Source organism: Alligator sinensis, unplaced genomic scaffold, assembly GCF_000455745.1.
Source record: "Alligator sinensis unplaced genomic scaffold, ASM45574v1 scaffold140_1, whole genome shotgun sequence".
NCBI classification, from domain to species: domain Eukaryota; kingdom Metazoa; phylum Chordata; order Crocodylia; family Alligatoridae; genus Alligator; species Alligator sinensis.
In genome coordinates, this window is record NW_005841836.1 from 3,652,120 (window position 1) to 3,671,381 (window position 19,262).

General features: G+C 43.7%; 1 protein-coding gene across 3 annotated transcripts in view; it reads right to left on the minus strand.

Moving 5' to 3' along the window:
* Window positions 1-19,262, minus strand: part of LOC102374855 (beta-soluble NSF attachment protein) — a 68,802-nt gene that overhangs the window by 4,940 nt on the left and 44,600 nt on the right. For 2 of the 3 annotated variants that reach the window (XM_025202071.1, XM_025202065.1), the window contains exons 3-10: window positions 14,601-14,717; window positions 12,221-12,267; window positions 11,948-12,025; window positions 6,993-7,048; window positions 6,330-6,414; window positions 5,064-5,168; window positions 1,215-1,283; window positions 692-742 (exon numbers count right to left, since the gene is read on the minus strand). In XM_025202071.1, the coding sequence (XP_025057856.1) occupies window positions 692-742; window positions 1,215-1,283; window positions 5,064-5,168; window positions 6,330-6,414; window positions 6,993-7,048; window positions 11,948-12,025; window positions 12,221-12,267; window positions 14,601-14,717 (608 nt within the window). Of the gene's footprint in view, window positions 1-691; window positions 743-1,214; window positions 1,284-5,063; window positions 5,169-6,329; window positions 6,415-6,992; window positions 7,049-11,947; window positions 12,026-12,220; window positions 12,268-14,600; window positions 14,718-19,262 lie in introns of those variants that run through there. The other variant, XM_025202074.1, reaches the window with a different exon arrangement.

The window sequence follows — 19,262 nt, forward strand, 5'->3', positions numbered from 1 at the left end:
GTTTTGTATGTTTGGGGGGGTTTTTTTTTTGGGGGGGGGGGGTCAAGTCACAAGAAGTTACAGAGAACTGCCTTGAGTACAATGAAGGGTGCCTAGAATCTATAAAATTTGAAACCCACTGCCTTATGTCATTAGCACCTGCAGGAAGGTCAGTAGGCTTTGTGGATCAGACTCTAAGAATTCCAAGTCAAAAGCTGGGGTTTCGCTCAAAAATGGGGCGACTCTTGGAGATGGAAAACTTTGGCAAACTTAGGGTCACTCTCTCAGAGAGGAGGCAAATTTGCTCCTGGAGAAAGGGTAAGTGGCAGCCCTGCTACTCTTCATCTCTTGTTATTGGCCATTTCGTGTCAGGATGGAGAAGGCCCTGAGCTTTCAGTGCAGAGAATCATCAGTGGAAGAGCGAGAAGCAGCAGCAGATAGCAGTGGGATCCTTGGGGAAGCACCGGGGGGTTTAAGAACATTGCTCCACTCTGTTTGTGGCAGGGGGGCACCACTCAAATGTTACTGGGGCCCATGGGGAAAGTTGCAGCCTCCACTGGACAGCAAACAACTGGGATCTGCTCCACATGGACATAAGACCTTGGCATGCCATGTGTACCAGGACAGCCTGAATCAGAGCTTGCCTATACCAAGGTCACAGGCATGGGCCATCAAACACATGCAGGAGGCAGGGACACAAGGGGCTACTCACTGCTTCTGTGTATGCTTCGCAGTTTTGTTCCTCGTATGCTTCCAGCAGCTTCTAACAAAGTTAAATCAAAGGCTACATGTTAGAAGGTAAATGAGGCAGAAATCCAGCTTGCCAGCCATTTCTGCTATGCTACAGCCTACCCATTATTAATTCTTTCAGAGACCTGAAAGAATCCTGTCCTTGAGCACAGGACAGAATGGTTAACTCCTTAGCCTGTTATGCCCAGCAATAGATAGTAGCAGGATACCACCCAAGCAGACCCTTTGGATCTATTCCACCGCCCTACATCAAACAAATGAAAATGCTTTCATTATAATCATTTTCCACTCACAGTTCAGTCCCCATTTTCATGCATTCCAAGGGATTTGAATGCAGGTATATATGAGGCTGGTGCCCTCTAATACACGCAAGTATAAAAACAGATCGTTTCCCACAAGAGAAGGACACAGGAGAAGGGCAGCCTTTCTATTTGCAGTCCAGTAATTAAGTTGTGAGGACATCAATCACTATCAGCTCCACTTACTTTTAACAACTTGCACTCTCGTGAATCTGTGAATGCTGGAAACATTTCTTCATATTTCTCTAGGGCCAGCTGAAAGCAGAGAAGCCAACACTGAGGTTCACTCCACACCTTTACCTTCAAACATCTGCGTGCAGATGAACCCTAATGCTTCTTGTTTACTCACACAATCCTTCATGGGGCCTAATATGAAAACACCACATTTTAATGCATCAGACTCCAAGTGAATCCCAACAATGCAAGAAGTTGAAACATGGCCTTACAGGGTGTTGATATACACATGCTGGGGGGGAGGGGCCCTTTAATTAAAGCGGCTCTTGGAGCCGCTTTAAAAAATGACAGCAGGGGTGCTTTAACTAAAGCTTGCCAAACAAGCTTTAGTTAAAGCACACCTGCCTCCATTTTTCAGCACGAGGACGCTGATGCACGTGATGCTAGAGTCTACTGGAGCACGGTAATTCCCACACTCCAGCAGACTCAATTTAATTGAGTCTGTTTTGATGTGCTATAATTATCGTGTCGGACCAGCCTCACTGCACATGTGTAGGTACCCATAATAGGGACTGAGGTGCATCTGAAGTTTTTCAGAGGTGGGGGAAAAGGGTTGCATGTTTGTGTATAAAGCAGCAGGTGCAAGAACAGGAATTAGGTGCTTTCTACACAACCCAGGCTAAGGACGTGTTTTCTGATGCCAAAGTTGAGCTGGAGATCTTAAGTTAGGATGCTAACAGCAACCAGATTTTCTGAATCTGCTCATCTCAGAGCACGAGCAGGGGTTTACAGACTGTCAGGCCCTCACAGATGGAGCCGCTGCCCTTGCTCATGATTCTGCATTGTCTGCTTTAGAAAGCAAGCGGCATTTCAGATACAACACTGTTTTGGTTACAGTTATTTCAGCAGAACTGTAGGTGCCAGTGCACCTTCACATGGCTAATGTGGCACTCTATGCAGCCACATACTAGCAGTTTCTGGCACTTCTGATAGTTTAGATTCAGCATACTTGCACTCACCCTGCACCCCTTTACTGGGCATGCTCAGCACACTGTGCTGTAGCTGCATAGGTACCCAGGCAGAACAGAACTGGCCGGCCACGTGCATAGTGCCAGGTACTGCAGGTAACCGCCTGACTCTCATGAGGGAGATGGAGAAGGAAGGCCTTCCTACCTTTTAGCCCAGTAGCCTAGTGGTTAAGGCACTTACCCAGGGAATAGAAAACCTGAGTTCCAGCCCCGCTTCCTTGCCCAGAAAAACCTTGGACCTTCATCTCCCACTTCCCAGCATGGTGCCCTACAAAGCAGGCCACAAGCTAAGTATTGCCCAGAGGTGTCTTCAGCCCTCCCAAAGGTGAGAAGGTCCCCTGGCACGTTGGCAAGCAGTGTGACCCTATTCCACCACAGACAAACTCAACCAAATATTGCCATTACACAGCTACATGCACACCACTTAGGCACTTGAAGGAGAAATAGGCTGGAGCCCCAAGCGTTCTCCAGATGAGTCAGAAACTAGGAACTAGCAGACAGTTATATGCAAATCCCCAGCTTCCCACAGTTTTTCATGAACCCATCCCTCCACTATAACATAGCCCCTGCCCAGCTTTGAGTCAAGCCCATTCTCTTAAGCCAGGGGTGGGCAATTATTTTGGGCAGAGGGTCACTTACTGAGTTGTGGCAAGCCATCGAGGGCCACATAACAGGCAGCCAGGGGCAGATAAATATTAGTTTTCTAAATTTTTTAGGGGCCCCGCGGGCTGAATTGAATGGCCTGGCAGGCCGAAGTTGGCCCCCGGGCCGCATTTTGCCCACCCCTGCCTTAAGGCAATCTAGAGCCAGGTCAACCTTTCATAATCAAATGGACACATTCTACAATGTGCCTGGAGATGAAAAAAAATGGTGTTCAATTCACCATGCGAGCAACGTTTTTAAGCAGCATTCACTGTTGATGTACATTCTTCAAGTGGTGTATTCCTCAGGCTTACCATGACAGCTGTAAAGCTTGTATTAGTGGCAAGTGATGATTGCACCCCAGCTACACATTCATCTCCCCTTTCAGCCTAAACTGACTAACATTTCTCTAAAGAAATACAAAAATCTAGAACTCTTGGTTCCAAAATGATACCTTTTTTAGACCAACTGAGAAGTTGCACAAAAAAAAAAACACCCACAAACTTTCTCTGCAGGCTTTCAGGCTCTCACACCCTTCATCAGGTTCAGGGAAAGTTCAAGATGGTAAAAACGTCCTCATATTTAGGAAATAAACTTCATTTTTGGACAGATGAAGCAGAAGCTGAAAAAAAAACCTGTCCCTCTGGGTCCATGAGAGTCTCTTTGTGAACTTGCTCTTTGCTGCGTAGATCAAGCAGGATTTATTCCCTGGTGGTGTTCGATGGCAGGCAGGGAGGTATAGAAATCTTACTTATTGTTCAGCAATGAAGTTTATAATAAAAAAAAAACAACAACAAAAAAACACCCAACCGGCTAAAATTTGGCATCTTCCATGTTTCAGGGATGTATGTGGTAGCCGTGTTGGTCCAAGACAAAAAGAAATGCAAAAATCCAGAACTCTTGGTTCCAAACTAATACCTTTTATTAGACCAACAATTTTTTGCAATTTCTCAGTTGATCTAAAAATTGGTATCGTTTTGGAACCAAGAGTTCTAGATTTTTGCATTTCTTTTTGTCTCAGACCAACATGGCTACCACATACATCCCTGTAACATTTCTCTAGGAATCTTTAGTGTCTTCTGTGCAGGGGAGAAAGGATCCTTAGCCGGACTCCTAAGACCAACTCATTTCTCTCCCTGCCTCTCTAAACTAGAGACTAAAAGGCTAAAGGAAGGTCTCCCACAGTCAACAAAAGGAAGTACATTCTTGCTTTTAGAGATGGAAGCCAGGCATGACGTAGAATCACCTCTCTCTGCAACTTTGCAGCACCACATTCTCACAAACTGACCTTTTTTGGACCCAGTGGTTTCAAGTCAGACAACAGCCTGATTCACCACACAGTACAGTCAATGCAAGGACTGATGGGTTTCCACAGGTTTTGCCTCAGTCCACCCAATACCTGATTAAGCACGCAAAGAACTGCACTTGATTGTCTACCTTGGCTAGTTTGTGCTTATAAAGCCCTGGCACAAGAACTCAAGCCAAGTTTAAGTCAGGGTTAAAGTCAGCCCCAAAGAGATTTCTGATGAAGAATTCCTTGCATTAAAAATCTTGTCTAACTCTATTGCAACCATACAGTTGGTCCAATAAAAGATATAACCCCAAAAAATCCCTGCCTCTAGCATAATTTTTGGACTGTCATGGCTACAACATCACTTACACTGAAAAGATTCCTATGCATTTTAAATCCTGACCAAGATTGGCAATATAAATTTTGAAGAACGATAAATCCTGCCTTTTTATGGTACAGATCCTGTTCTATACGTGGAGAGGGAGGATCAGATGCTGCACATCCAAAATTAAGAATTGGTTGTCTTGCTCTCCCCCGTCTGGTGCTAAGGAGAAGGTTTTTTTACCTTGTTTTCTGAAAACAAATTGCAGGCCCCATCCTGTAGTTATGAACATGGGAGCCCACTCCGTGGAAACACAAGCTTGTTGTAGTCACGCAAAAACTATCTTATGTCAAGGTTGATGGTCATTTGATGAAGAATTTAGATTATGCATTTGTATAGGATACTTTGGATGGGGACGATCCTGCCTCAAGCTCGAGGTTGGACTAGATGATGTCTGGAGGTCCTTTCTAGCCTTACTGCTCTGTGATTCTATAATACTAAGCTTTCCAATGTGAAGTGAAGTGAAGTTAATCTGGGGATGCTATACATTTTGGAAGAACGCACAGGAGAGGACTAACCTTTGCATTCAACTCATCCACAATGAAGTGGCAGAGAGCAGCCTTGAAGAAGTACTCTTTTGCACTGTACTTGAGCAAAGGGTTGTCCATGGTGCTTGTTGCAACCTAGACAAAGAGGTAAGATTACATCAATGAATACCTTACAGCAAGGGCTTAACTAGATATCCAGGAGGGGATCAAAATTGGACACACTCACTCCTACCTGTATAAACAGACAAGATTACAAAAACACGGGAGGAATACCAGGCCCTTTGGAAAAATAAAAGGCTAAACAGGTTTCTTCCGATACCTCTAATTCCAAAGAACAATGTTCTCGGTGAGTGAGTTTTGTGAAACCTCATTGGTCTCCTATTGGGTTCAAAAGCAAGTAGCAGAACAACATATTCCAAACTAAAAATCTTTCAGTAAGATGCAACAGCTCGGTTTGTACTTGGACACTGACTGAAACCAAACAGGACCTTTGGAGAAAGCGGCAGATTGAAAAAAAAGAAGAAAAAAATCCCACAACCCAAATACACGTATCGTTTGAATTCACAAATGAGGTTCCACAAGCCGTAAATAACTCCTTACCAATATTTTGAAGTCTACCATCCTTTTTTCTGAATGCTTAACATGTAAAATGAAGGTAAAATTTGGGAGAAACAAAATCTCTATTAAAGTGATCCACTCAATTGCACTGATACCAGACAACAGTTTGGGCCGGGGCTGTCCGAAGTCCAAGTGGTGGAGAGGCCACAGTTTGTGGCCACCCCCCCTGTCTCTTCAGCTAGCTTCAGCCTCAACTGTGAAATCTCTGTAATCAGGGAAGAAAAGGACCTGTTCCTGATACCAGTGCAAGGTGTGGTTACAGGCTAGTGTCAAAGACTGCCTATACATGTGCTCAGGGATGGGAGGAGGGTGTTTTAATTGGAGCGATTCCTGGACAGCTGCTTTAATTAAAATGACTCACAGTCACATGTATTAAGCCCCTGCACGTTCCAAAATGGCCACCGAATGCTTTATCCAAAGCTCATTCAACAAGGTTTAGATAAGAGTGTCCCCACAGCCATTTTGAAATGTGCAGGGGCTTAATACAATGAGGCAACACTGGAGCATCCCAATTAGAACATGGAGCAGACTTGATTAAATCGCATTCTAATTAGAACACAAACAAGCACGTTTAAAAGGCACCCAAAGAGCCTGATCCAAAGCCCACCAGGAGAAACTCACAAGCTGGTAATCATGTCATTCCAGTCTGCATTGTCTGCACTGAATGCGTGGACTTACCTGCTCATAGATTTCAACAGCCTTCTGGTACTGCTCCAACTGCGCAGCATAAGTAGCCACCTTGAGCAGACACTTATTGGCTGAACTGCAACCAAGGATTACAGTTATTGTAAGGACTGGCACAGAACAAACTGGTATAAACACCAAGTTACCCAACAGATACCATCACTAGTGAACACATTCAAAACCACTGCCCGGTAGAGTTACCCATTAGGAACATATATTTTCCAAATGCCCAAATTAAAAAAATCCTAGCAAGACCTTATTACTCTCCAGGCCTATTTCAGATTTACAGAAAATGATTTTCTAGGGGTCTGCAATAATATCTTGAGCCCCATGCAGACTAAATGGTATATGCATTTAACCATCCTACCCCATCTGTACAGGAAACATAAAAATCTAAACAAAGGCAAGCACCTCAATAGGACCCCAAAGATTTGCATTTTGATAGCCAGACAGACAAATGAAAGCCAGTGGATTTCAGTGCCAAAAACTCAGAATGTTGATGTAGATTCAGGTATCTCATTAAAGCCTCAATTTTAGGAGAGGCATACAATAACAATGCAAGTTTAGTACCAGTCATGGGCAGGGTTCACAGGCAGACAAGATAAATCCAGTTTAAAGTCTTTCCTGCTTAAAATAATTTACTCTATGAAGACTTGCCTGTTGGATTCTTCTCCTTTGTAATAATCTGCAGCTTGTTCATAATGTGCAATTGCCTGAAAAACAGAACATTTTCCTTTTACGTATCAGTTTTGAAAGGAGATTTTGGAAGGGGAAAAAAAATGTATTGTGAAGATGTGGATTTGTCCAAATTCCTCAGGTTTTAAAGGGAAGGTATAACATCCCAATGCTCTTTTTCTGTAGGCTTTCAGTGCCGAATCATTGTAATCCACCTCCAGTGGTGTCAGAGACCTCCAGCCTTCAAAAAATATTACTACAGCTACATCTCTTAATACTGCACATTAGGGGTGTGCAAAATGGGCCATATTCGAATCAGATTTGGCCCGAAATCGGGGACAGCAATTCGATTCATTGATTCAAATCACTGTCCCCAGTTCAATTCAGAGAATCAGCAATTCGGACATAGACAAAAGCTTGAAATGTTTTTTCTACACACCTCGAGGTACCAGGCGTGGTTCATGAATGCTGCAATGCTAGGGCGCATGGAGCGTCCCACAGGAGCGTGGGGTGGCCCACCGTGTGCTTGGCAGCGAGCCCAGAAGTGGACTGGAAGTATTTCCAGTCCACTTCCGGGTCTGGCAGGGAGCACCCTGAGTGGTCCCCCCGCACCCGCCTGGCTCAGCAAATCAGCCACGGGGGGACCCTGGGTGCTGCCCCAGACCCAGGAGGCACCAGTCACTGAGCCGGGGGGGTGGGGAAGGAGGGCCTCCCCACGTGCTCTCCGGCTGACCAGAAGTGGACTGGAAGTGCTTCTGGTCCCACTTCTGGGTCTGCTACTGAGTGCGCTGGAGAGTCCCCCGTGCTCCTGTGGGATGCTCCATGCACCCCAGCATCACAACACTCACAAGCTGCCTGCTACCTCGAGGTATGTAGAACACACATTTAAAAGCTGTGTCTATGTCTGAATCTCTAAATCTCTCCAAATCTATTTGGAGGGTTCCAGTTCGATTCAGAGAGATTAAAGGGTCCTCTGATTCCATTTAGATTCAGAGATTTGGCCACCAAATCTGGCCAAATTGAATCAGGGACTGAAGCTTCACACAGCCCTACCGCATATGATCCTAATGAAAATGTAGAGAGAGCTCTCTCTGCCATTTGAGACATGCTATTATTGACATAAGTTTGCACAATGCCAATAACTACTTTAATAGTACTGCAATGAAAAGATAAGCATATTATTAAGCCAGTGGCATTTCAGTAGGACATTGGACTAGATGACTTCTGGAGATCCCTTCCAGCTCTACTTCTCAATAATTATGTATGGGCACTGAACACCAAGATCAAGAGTAGGAGTTGACAGGATCTGACATTTGCTACGAGAAGCAGAATTTATCAGGCAAGCCTCTCAAATTGAAATACAGAAGATGAGATTCCTGATGTACTATCATTATGCATGCACAATTGAGGACATACATCGGTACTCTTGAGAACAACAGATTTACAGGATGCCATAATATTAACAACTTCATTCAGCAAGTCTCAGGTACAAATGGGGATGTGTAACGTAGGTGGTCTTAGATACAAGTTGCAAGGTATCACTTTGCTCAAAAGTCATGGCTTAATTTTTTAAAATTAAAATCACAGAAGTCTAACTTCCTCTTAGATACCACAGTGACAAGCCTGATCTAAGCGATGAGGCAGGCAGAAATCTAGATATGTTTGGACACTAAGTATTACTGAAAAATCAATGGGCGTTTGCTTAAGAAAGGGCTCCAGGGATTTAATAGAAGGTATTTTGAAACCTGTATTGTCCAACATGTGATGTTAGCCTTCTCCACTCTGCTGTTCTAAATAGCCCCTATCTGTTAAGACGTCACATGTATACATCACCTTGCTTTTCTGTCAGGCTAGGCAGGCATCACACAGTAACAGCTTCCCGCCAGCACTTTAGCAAGTGAGAATAGAACCTTCTTTTGCCATAAAAAGAACTTTTAAAAAAAAAACTATAAAAAGACCTCTCATGTACGAACTGAATGTGTGCATTTCATTTATAATAAAGAGAGGCCAGGATTTCTGAGGGTGATCTCTTTTACTGGACCAGCTACTTATTGGTCTAAAACATTAGACAAGCTTTTGAATGCAAGACATTCTTCACTGAATGTCAAAGATGAAGAATGTCTTGCATTCAAAAGCTTGTCTAGCTTTATCCCAACTACATAGCTGGTCCAATAAAAGCCATCACCCTAAGAAGCCTTTGCCTCTGGCATAGTCTGTGGACCATCACGGCTACATCACTCTTGCACTACCTTATTTATAACACACACCTGGATGGATAATTAATATGAATTTTGCTCAGTGGTCACTGTAACTTTTGCAAAAAAACCCAAACAAAAAACAGATGAAGTATTAAATAGATGGGATATTTATTTTAAAGACAGGCATATCCAGCTCATTTGATATGGTGGGCTGGATCTGAAATGCAGGGTTTCTCACTGCAGCTGCCACAGCTGCTGTGTCAGTGTCAGCAGCCAAAGCATCACTAGCTGCTCAATGTCCCCCAGCCACCGTGTCAGCAAAGCCAGCATGCTCAGGCCCCAGCTTAGCCACCTGCAAGGTGTATATGGCCCTGTTTTAATACAATAAAAGCCGATTTGGGATCTAGGTTAAAAGTTAGTCAAAAAGTTCAGGATCTGGCCAACATTTCAATAAGAGGCTAGCAGGAGATCAGGAAAATGTTTGAAAGGGTTGCAAAGTTCCTCAGAGAGGCTGTATTGTGTTGTGACATGATTGACGGTAGTTTTACCAAGATGTTCGATTGTCAATTCTTATGGGATCAGATGGATAGGGATGACCCTGACTCAGGCAAGGGGTTGGACTAGATGACCTATGGAGATCCCTTCCAGCCCTACTCTATGATTTCTATGAAGACTGAGGTACTGTGCCTGTCCACCACTGCACTGTCAAATATTCAGTTCCTAGGGGTGAATGGGCAGGGTCTGCAACAAACGATCAGCTCAAACTCATTTTCACTTTAAAGCTTGATATGAAGAATACAAGCTAGATCTTATAGGCCACAGTCAGAAGCCAGCATCTAAAGCACTGCATACTGGATACCAAGTGCTGATAAAAGAAGAACTGGTCAGTCTCTGTAAAAGGACAGCCCTTTCATTATTCTATACATTGTGGTTAGAACAAAGATTTGGTTGGTAGCCATATTCAAGGTGGGTATCAGCTTTTTTATTTTAAATGCATCGTGTCATTCAGCTTCCCCTGCCTTACAAAAATGCTCCTGTGGTTCTGCAGTAGCTGATGAAGTGCTTCCCAAATGTGCTTTTTGAGGTAATGGATTTCATCTCTCTACTCTTGCAACATGCTCTGCAATGACCAAGAATAATTAAAGCCTTGGTCATTAAATGAGATTTAGTTAAAGCACCACTGCCACCATTCTGAAATATAAGGATGCTGATAAACAGTATGCAGAGGCTAGCTGAAGCGCGCCAATTAGCATGCTCCAGCAGACTATTAAATCGAGTCTGCTCTGACACGCCGTAACTACAGCACATCGGAGCAGCCTCCCAGCACATCTACAAACACCCCAAGATTCAATGAGACTCAGAACTTTGCACCAGTTCCGCTGCAGCTACAGCTCAGGACTATGCAGAGGGCAGGGAGCCAGCTGCTGTGCTCAGCACAAACATCACCTTGGGGCTGTAAACTGGCCTTTGCTTGCAGGGCAAAGGAAGAGTCTCTCTCTTGTCTTGTTTAATCCGATTAGAGTGACAGACATGGGGCTAGAGATCTCTTTTCTTTCCCAGCCATGCAAGAGCTGTAATCATACAAATAGCTTCTGTGCAATTCCAGCTCCTCCAACAGTATTTCCACAAATGCCTTTACACTGACCTGCAAGGCAGCATCCGCATCATGTCCAAAATAAGATCCTTGCTACTATGAGCAGACAAGGGCCTCTGGGTAAATGTGATCTCTTTTATTAGACCAACTAAATAGTTGGAAAAATTGTTCTTTGCAAGCTTTAGGGCACAAACCCCCTTCTTCAGGCATAGGGAAAGTCTGCTGGTGTTTGTGCGCTCCCCTGGGTGGAATAGAAGAAGCAGCCAATATGCAAAATGCAGGTCTGTGAAAAAGCAAATGTGTGGCTGCAAAGATTAGAGGGGATGGGAGACAATAGGCGTGAGAGAGGTAGCTGGGGGGAAGAGGGCAATGTTGACCTGGTGATAGAATGTAGTTGGTAAAATGTAAAGAGGTTACCTGGGCTTATCATGGCAGGCAGGTTATAATGCACCACAAATCCAATGTCTATATTTAGTCCATGATTTTTGTATAGCACTAGTGTAAACCAAGAGCAGCTCTCAGTCTGGGGGACTGTACAGGAGATGCCACTTCTAAGCACTGCACAGAGGAAGAGCAGAATCAAAGACGCACCCCTCTGCTTCAGGCCTGCAGGCCAGTATCAAAGCTTAGACTGCTGCTTACGAGAAAAGGAACTTGCTAGGAAGAGGTGGGAAGGGGAGAACAGCACAAGGGAAAGACCACAAGTTACTGAGATTCGATCCCAATGTCATTTCTACCAGGGGTCAACAACATACAGCCCCCAGAGCCACTGGATCTGGCCTGCAGAGTCGGGGGGTGCTTTGCACACGCCATGCCACAGCCAAGTAATGGAGGAGGTTTGCTTGCATTGTGGCTGGGCCGCACACTGGGTCAACTGCACCAGCCAGTCTGGGATTCAAGCAGGGCTGATGCAGTCTACAGCTCCAAAAAAAGACTTTGCTAAATCACTGAATTACATCAATCACACTAACTTCACTTACGTTATGCACACCTAAGCCAGACCCTAATGTCATGAATTGGACTCTTCTGGGAAGTTTCTGCAGGCAGAGGCATGATGTGGAACCATCTCCCACACCTCTAATACCATGTTAGCACAACAAGCAGTATGGTAACAATGAGGAGTCCTGCTTGTGCAAAAGGCTTACCTTTTCAATGTCAACCAGCTCAGTCTCATATATCTCTGCAATGGTGATGTGATGCTTGGCAGCAATAGTAAAACGACCCTAGGAGGAACACAAATGGTGACGCATACAGGGTTTTCTCTCTCTCTCAAGTATGTACATCTTTAAAATACAAAAAAAAGTAGTTAATCAAGCCAGGTTGCAAGATATGCATTTAAGCTGTTACACAACAGGATACCAACCAGCTCTTCATGCCCCTCCCCTCAGCTTCCCCACCCTAGCAATGCTGCTTCTTACCATGTCTGTGTAAATATCAATAGCTGCATTTAAGCAGTTGATGGCCTCTGCAGCGTAAGCATTTGGGGGAAAAAACAACAGAGTCAGCAGAGACAGCCAGATATTTAACGGTTTCACCTTCCACATGTCTGATCAGACCACCAAACATAAATAGATGGATTGAAGTGGCCACCTACCCAGGCTCTGGAAATACAGGCATACATTCTATGTGACCAAAATAGTGATCGAACAAAGCCCTCTCAGGAGATACATTGTGTGGACAAAGTGCACCCATACCTGAACATCTGGTCAAGCTGAACACTCAGAATTCATGGCGAAACGTACTGCCCATATGCAAAACTGATTCTTTGTCCTGACAACATTTTAGTATTGAAAAAAATTAAACCTTCAAAACTGGGGTGCGAATAAAAATGGTCCCTTCCTTGCCCTGCCTATCCTCAGGATCTATTATGTTGCTTCTGAAAATCTGCACAAAAGAGACAAGACTTCAGGGTAATAGAATACCTACTGCTGGTAAAGTCACAAAAGCTCTGTCAATATTATTCAGTATATAAACAGAAAAGCAGCTCACATTAGGACTGGTTTGTTTGCAAGTTTAGAAGTGATAGGCAGCAACAGCAGCAATCTTTTCTGGTGTTGGGCGCAGCCTGCGCCCAGCACCAGTCCCAGGTGGCAGCCGCAGCCTCCTCTCATCCAGGGCGCAGATCTGGGGGCTTGCACCTCCAGGAGGGCTGCCAGGCTGTGCCAGAATCCTCCGGGGACGCAAGCCCCCGAATCTTCACGCCGGATGAGAGGAGGCTGCCGCTGCCACCTGGGACTGGCACTGAAGCCAAGTAAGTCTGGCTTTGAAACTCGAAACGTTTAGAAACGAGCAGCCCTCGTTTCATTTCAAAGTTGTTTCGAAGCCTTTTGTTTCATTTCAATTTCACTGTTTCAGGCTCAAGACATGTCAAAACAGCTTTGAAACGAAACACCCGGCAAAATTTTGCACAGCCCTGCCCTTTTCCACTCCCCACCAAAAACTGGAATCTCCTAAAACGTGTGTGACATGTTACAGTGTCACAGTCCTGCTTCTTTCTGGGGGGGTGATTGATCATCATAGGCTCTCACCAACAACAAGAATGTTATATCCTCTACATGACCTGTTGTGAAATATGCAGACATGCTATTAGTCCATGTTGTGCAACACGATGAAGCCAAGATGTGCATTCATCCTCTGAAAGGGCCCTTCCATACTACAATGCATCTTTGCTCCTACCATTTAGCTGTGTTGCCTCTCATAGGGAATAGGCAAAGTTCTCAGATGTGATTAAGATCTATTCAAAGACCAACTGCCTTAGTCTCAAGACCTCATACCTCTGCAGAATGTAGATATGGTACACTGAAAGGAAAGCTCAGAGCTTGGCTTAGGGAGTTTAAAAGTTTCACTGATAACTGGTGCAGATCATCTTTCATGCAGGTAAGTGATCAATCTCTGGTTTCAATACTTAAATCAAAAAGAAGAAACACCAGCAGTGGCTTGAGCACAACAACAGAATGGGGTAATTTACTTGGGTATTTCTTACAATAGATCCCAAAAGTCCCAACCATAGGTAGGTAAAAATACTGAAACAGAATTAGAGACAGCTGGCATTATCTGCATTGCTTACAAGGCTCATTTTGTGTTGGCACTTTGGCATGGTACAGAACTAAAAATGGTTCCAGCAATGGTTGAAGCTTAACAAGGGAGAAATAGACTTGTGCGTTGCACAGCCTGGAAGCTTAATGGGTCTCCCGGCAGAATAGCAACTGATGATTGCTCAGGAAGTCAAACAGGATCTCTGTGGCCTGATCTGAAGCACCCTTATCACTGCTGGGGGTTAGTGCATCTATCACACTCCTAAACTTTCTTGGCTTAGAAAGAGACAAGTCCCAAATTCTGCTCCCAGTTACCCCACAGTAAAACCAGAGTAATTGCTGGAGTCTCCCAATTCACTCTAAATGTATGTGAGTATCAACAGAATACAGTCTGGCTCACAGCATACAACAGAAACAAATGCATATTATTTCTTTAAACTTGCAAATCTCCAGATGTGCATATGGGTCAAACCAGATCTAATGTGACCTAGCTGGTGAAAAAGGAGTTGTACTTCAACAAACTGAATTCAATCAGGTAGAAACACAATAAATTTAGCACGACTTACAGAATCTTAAATAAAATATGAATTGTTCCCTTCTTCATGAAGAAGCTGATAGTCTAAGACTACACTTCTCAGTACAGTGCAGAAGACTACAGGGAAGATCAAATATGTGGCTCAAAAAAAAACACACACACAGCATGCCTGTTACTATGCAGCTAACAGGATTTGCAAAACCTTGCATGGTATTTCCTTTGCCTTACCTTGTGGATCTGCTTTTTTGTAAGCATTCCCAGCATCCACAAAACAGGTGGCCGAGTCATGTTTACTCTGTAGTTGCATATGGAGTTTGGCTGCCTGACAGAATGCATTTCCTGCAGCTAAGAGAGAAATATGGTCAACAAGATCTATACTTATCATACCATTTAAATTTATGACAGTCCTGACAGCACAAAGATGAGTATGACTGCTTTCAAGTACCCAAGGAATTTTAAAGAGATACAGCAACAATGATATACGTGCCTTTTCTCCCAAGTATCAAGCTTGTGCTGTCAGATACACATGCACCATGGCAGGATTGAGAGACTTAAGACAGGGTAATACTGATTAACATAGTAAGTAGAGTACTGTTATCCTAAAGCATGCAAAATCATGGTGCTATCAAGCTAATCATGGTGCAAGATCAAGCCATAAAAACAAAACTATTTGTGGCTGCACCCACTTTCAAAGGCAAAATCCTGACTGCAAGTGTAAAAAATGCTGTTGACTGCTTAACTACATTGCTCTACTCAGACACAGGCTTCCCCTCAATAAAAAGGAAGGCACGTACCAATGTTCATGTCTGCATCTGGAATATACTGTTGTCAAAGCAGCTTACTGAAAAATTTAGGATCATGCCATCTGTTCCTTCCACAGGTGCAATTTGCATGTGAAATTCAGGAAGTGAACCATGCTCCTCTGGCAACAGCTGCAGTTTGACTCATGCTTCACAGAAAGCATACAATAGGTGTGTGGAGGTGCCATATTTTCTTCACATATACATGTACTTTTTTCCCCCCTAAAAAAAGCCCCCAAACTTGGAGTGTGTGCATTATGCAAGGAAACTGATTTTTTGCTCAAGATAGAAGATGTTGCTTTGATCCCTGCTCCACAGTGCTGGTAGCTATTTAGGCAGCTGAAGGTGTTAAATGGCCCATTGTTTTTTTACTTCACAGGTATTAAAGATCACCTCTCCTTTTTAATCTTGAGGTTCCACTAATGAAACTAACCTTCCTTATTAGGGAAATTCTGCTGACTGCTACGGCTTCTGGTCTATCCTCCTATTTCATAGCTCTTTGGCTCTTTTCAAGATCAGAGGTCCACCCATGAAAACCAGATGTAAGCAGCAGCTAGGGTTTTAGTTAAGAAAGGGAAGGTGAGTCAGCTGAAGATTAGGCTCTGTCCCTGTTCTCTGCAGTCATACCTTCGGGAAAAAAGTTATTTTCTTCATAATGCCTTTCATAAACAAGGTGCATCTTATGGTTGGAGGTGTTGTATGTGATAGAACATGGTACTCTGATTTGCAGTTGCATTTCACCCTATGGATGCCAAACTGCTGATGCAAAGTGCCTGAAAACAGAAGAGTCCCCGGTCCTTGAAAGTTGATGACATTACAGTGACTGTTTCTGTCCGAGCATGATATTTATCAGTTCCCAAGTTCACTGTGTGCTACTCAATTCATTTAGAGGAAAATTTTCAGACACAACAGGCACTCTACTACCATCGACTTTCAATACTGCTGCATTATCAAGCATGATTTACACACACTGGTAAAAAGCTGCAAAGTCTCTTTTTCAGTCTCATTTGCCAAAGGAAACAAAGGGATTTCTTCCCAGTATATGGCATTTTTATTCCCAGCTTGTGGAAGTCTGAAGAGATGCCATTGTATTGAACTCCCAGTTATCCTTTCCACAGAACCTCCAAAGTCACCTCGGAAAATTATTTTTCCTATGTATTCTGAGGTGCAGTACAAAGGGGAAGGTCAGTCTGTTGAAGGTCAGAGGTAACTTGGCCGTTGAAAGCCTCTGGGTAATGGTCAGAGGGGAGTGAAATGGTGAGGATGTCATGATGGGCATCTTCTACCGGCTTCCGAACCAAGAGAAGGCGGTGGATGAGTTTAAACAACTGATGGAAGTGTCCAAGTCACAAGACTTGGTTCTCGTGGAGGACTTTAATTATTTGGACATCTGCTAAGAGGGAAACACAGCAGTGCACAAGCAGTCTAGCAAATTCCATGAGTACGTTGGGGATAACTTTTCAAATCAGATGGTAGAGAGGCCAGCGAGGGGGGAAGCTCTTCTCAAGGAATTGTTTGAGAGTGTGAAGGTAGAAGGTAACTTGGGTGACAGTAACCACGAAATAATATTAGAGTTCAAGATCCTAAGGGGAGAAAGGAAAGAGCAGCAGAATAAGGACACTAGACATAAAAAACCCCAGACCTTAACAAACACACAGACCTAACTGCAGAATCCTTTGGGAGGCAAGTCTGAAGGGAAAATAAATCTAGTAAAGCTGGCTATACTTTAAGAAGCCTCTTTTACGGGGGCTGCAACAAGCTAACCCGATGCAACAGAAGAATGGAAAGTCCAACAGAAGGCCAGCCTGGCTAGAGAGCAGTCTCTTTAATGAGTTGAAGCTCAAAAAATAATTTTATAAAAAGTGGAAATTTAGTCATAGCACTAAGGAAGAGTATAGAAGTATTGTAGAGGCATGCAAAGAGAAAATTAGGAAGGCTGAGGCATTTGAGATGTAGCTGGCAAGCAACATTAAAAGAAATAAAAAAGGGATTATTCTACAAGTATGTCAAGAGCAAGAGGAAGACCAAAGAAACCATAGGTCCTTTATGGAATACAGAAGGCAACCTAGTTATGGATGATGCACAGAAGGCTGAAATATTTAATGTCTTTTTTACTTCAGTCTTCACAAATAGGAGCAGCTGCTACCAGATGATGACTGTAGTTGGCAGCAAAGACAGGGAAGGAGACAAATAGCCTAAACGAGAAAGAACAGGCATGGGATGACTTTGAGAAGCTAGATGTTTTCAAGTCAGCAGGGTAGGATGGAATGCACCTGAGGGTACTAAAGGCACAGGTTGAGATACTTTTAGAGCCATGGAGGCTGGGTGAAGTCCCAGACGACTGAAAAAGAGCAAATATAGTGCCCAGCTGTAAGAAAAAGCAGAAGGCGGAGGATTCAGGGGAACTAAAGACCAGTCTGCCAGACCTTGATACCTGGAAAGATCATGGAGCAGGTCCTCAAAGAATCTATTGTTAAGCATTTAGTCTGATCAGGAAGGTGATCAGGAAGAGTCAAAAAGAATTCACCAAGAGCAAGTCATACCTGATCCACCTGATTTCATTCTATAAAGGTAATAGACGTAGCGGATGGGGAAAAGTATTGGATGTGATATAATCTCAACTTTATCAAGGCTTTTGACATGGTCTCCCATGACACTTGTTAACAAGTTAAGGAAATACAGATTATATGAAAGTACTGTAACATCAATACATGATTGGTTGGATCATCATGCTCAACAAGTAGTTCTTAATGGCTCAACATCTAGTTGGGTGGAGCTATCAAGTGACATTCTCTGGCGTCTGTCCCGAGTCTAGTATTACTCAATAACTGCATTAATGATTTGGCAAATGGGTTCAAGTACACACTTAGCTAATCTGCAGATGACACCAAGTTGGGTGAAACTGTGGACTCTCTGGAGGGTAGGACTAGGCTCCAGAATGACCTGGCTAATGCTGAAGAAATGGTCCACAAATCAATCAGGCCAGATTCAAAAAGGACAAGTGGAAAGTCCCACACTTGGGAGAGAATAACTGCATGCACAAATACAGGCTGAGGAATGACTAGCTATGCTGCAGTACTATGGAGAAGGACCTACTGGTTACAGTAGAACGTAAGGAGAATGAGCCCACAGCATACTCTGGTTGCAAAAAAAGCTAACAACATACTGGTTTGTATCAGCAGAAGTGTCACTTGCAGATCAAGGGAAATAATTCTTCTGCTCTATTCAGCACTGGGGAGCCCTAATCTGGAGTGCTGTGCCCAGTTTTGGGCCTCTCACTTTAAAAAGAATGTGGACAAGTTTGGAAAGAGTTGAAGGCAGAGTAACAAGAATCATTAGGGGCCTGGGAAGCAAGATTTATGAAAAAAGGCTGAAAGACCTAGGATTATTTAGACAGGAGAAGATGGGGGCGGGGAATTTGGTAACAGTCTTCAAATGCTTCAAGGGAGATAATAGAGAGGATAGAGATGTGCTTTTTTTCTGTAGCCATAGGGGGCAGTACTAGGAGTAATGGCCTCAAGCTGCAGCAGGAGAAATTTAGGCTGGAGTTTAAGAGAAACTGCCTGATTATGAGGGTGGTCACACCTTGGAACAGGTTACTTAGAGAAACTGTGAAATCTCCATCCTTGGAAATTTTCAAGAGCAGTTTGAACACTTGACTGGAATGGATGATCCTGCTTTGGGCAAGGGGCTGGACTAAGTGACCTCATAAAGTCCCTTCCAGCCCTACTTTCCAGTGATTCTATATTTGCAGCAAATTTTCCTTCTACCACTGAATATGGGGTACAGCATTTCGAACACTATGTGGGCAATGATTATTTGCTCTGTACAATAATAGCTCTTCTCTACAGCACCACTGGGGAGAACTGTTCTCTTTGTGCCTTGGGACTTCCAGCTCATCTTGAATATCCCTTTGGTCTCTGGCCCCAGGAAAAGTTTACTCTGAAAGCCTCAAAAAGCCTCTCAGCTAGCCCAGGGCAGCATCTCTTCAGCAGCTTCTTTGTATGCAACTCATTTCAATTTGAAAATCATAATGTGAACTCAGCCAAGTTAACTCAACATAGGAAGCATTTAGGTCACCTCCCTTCCT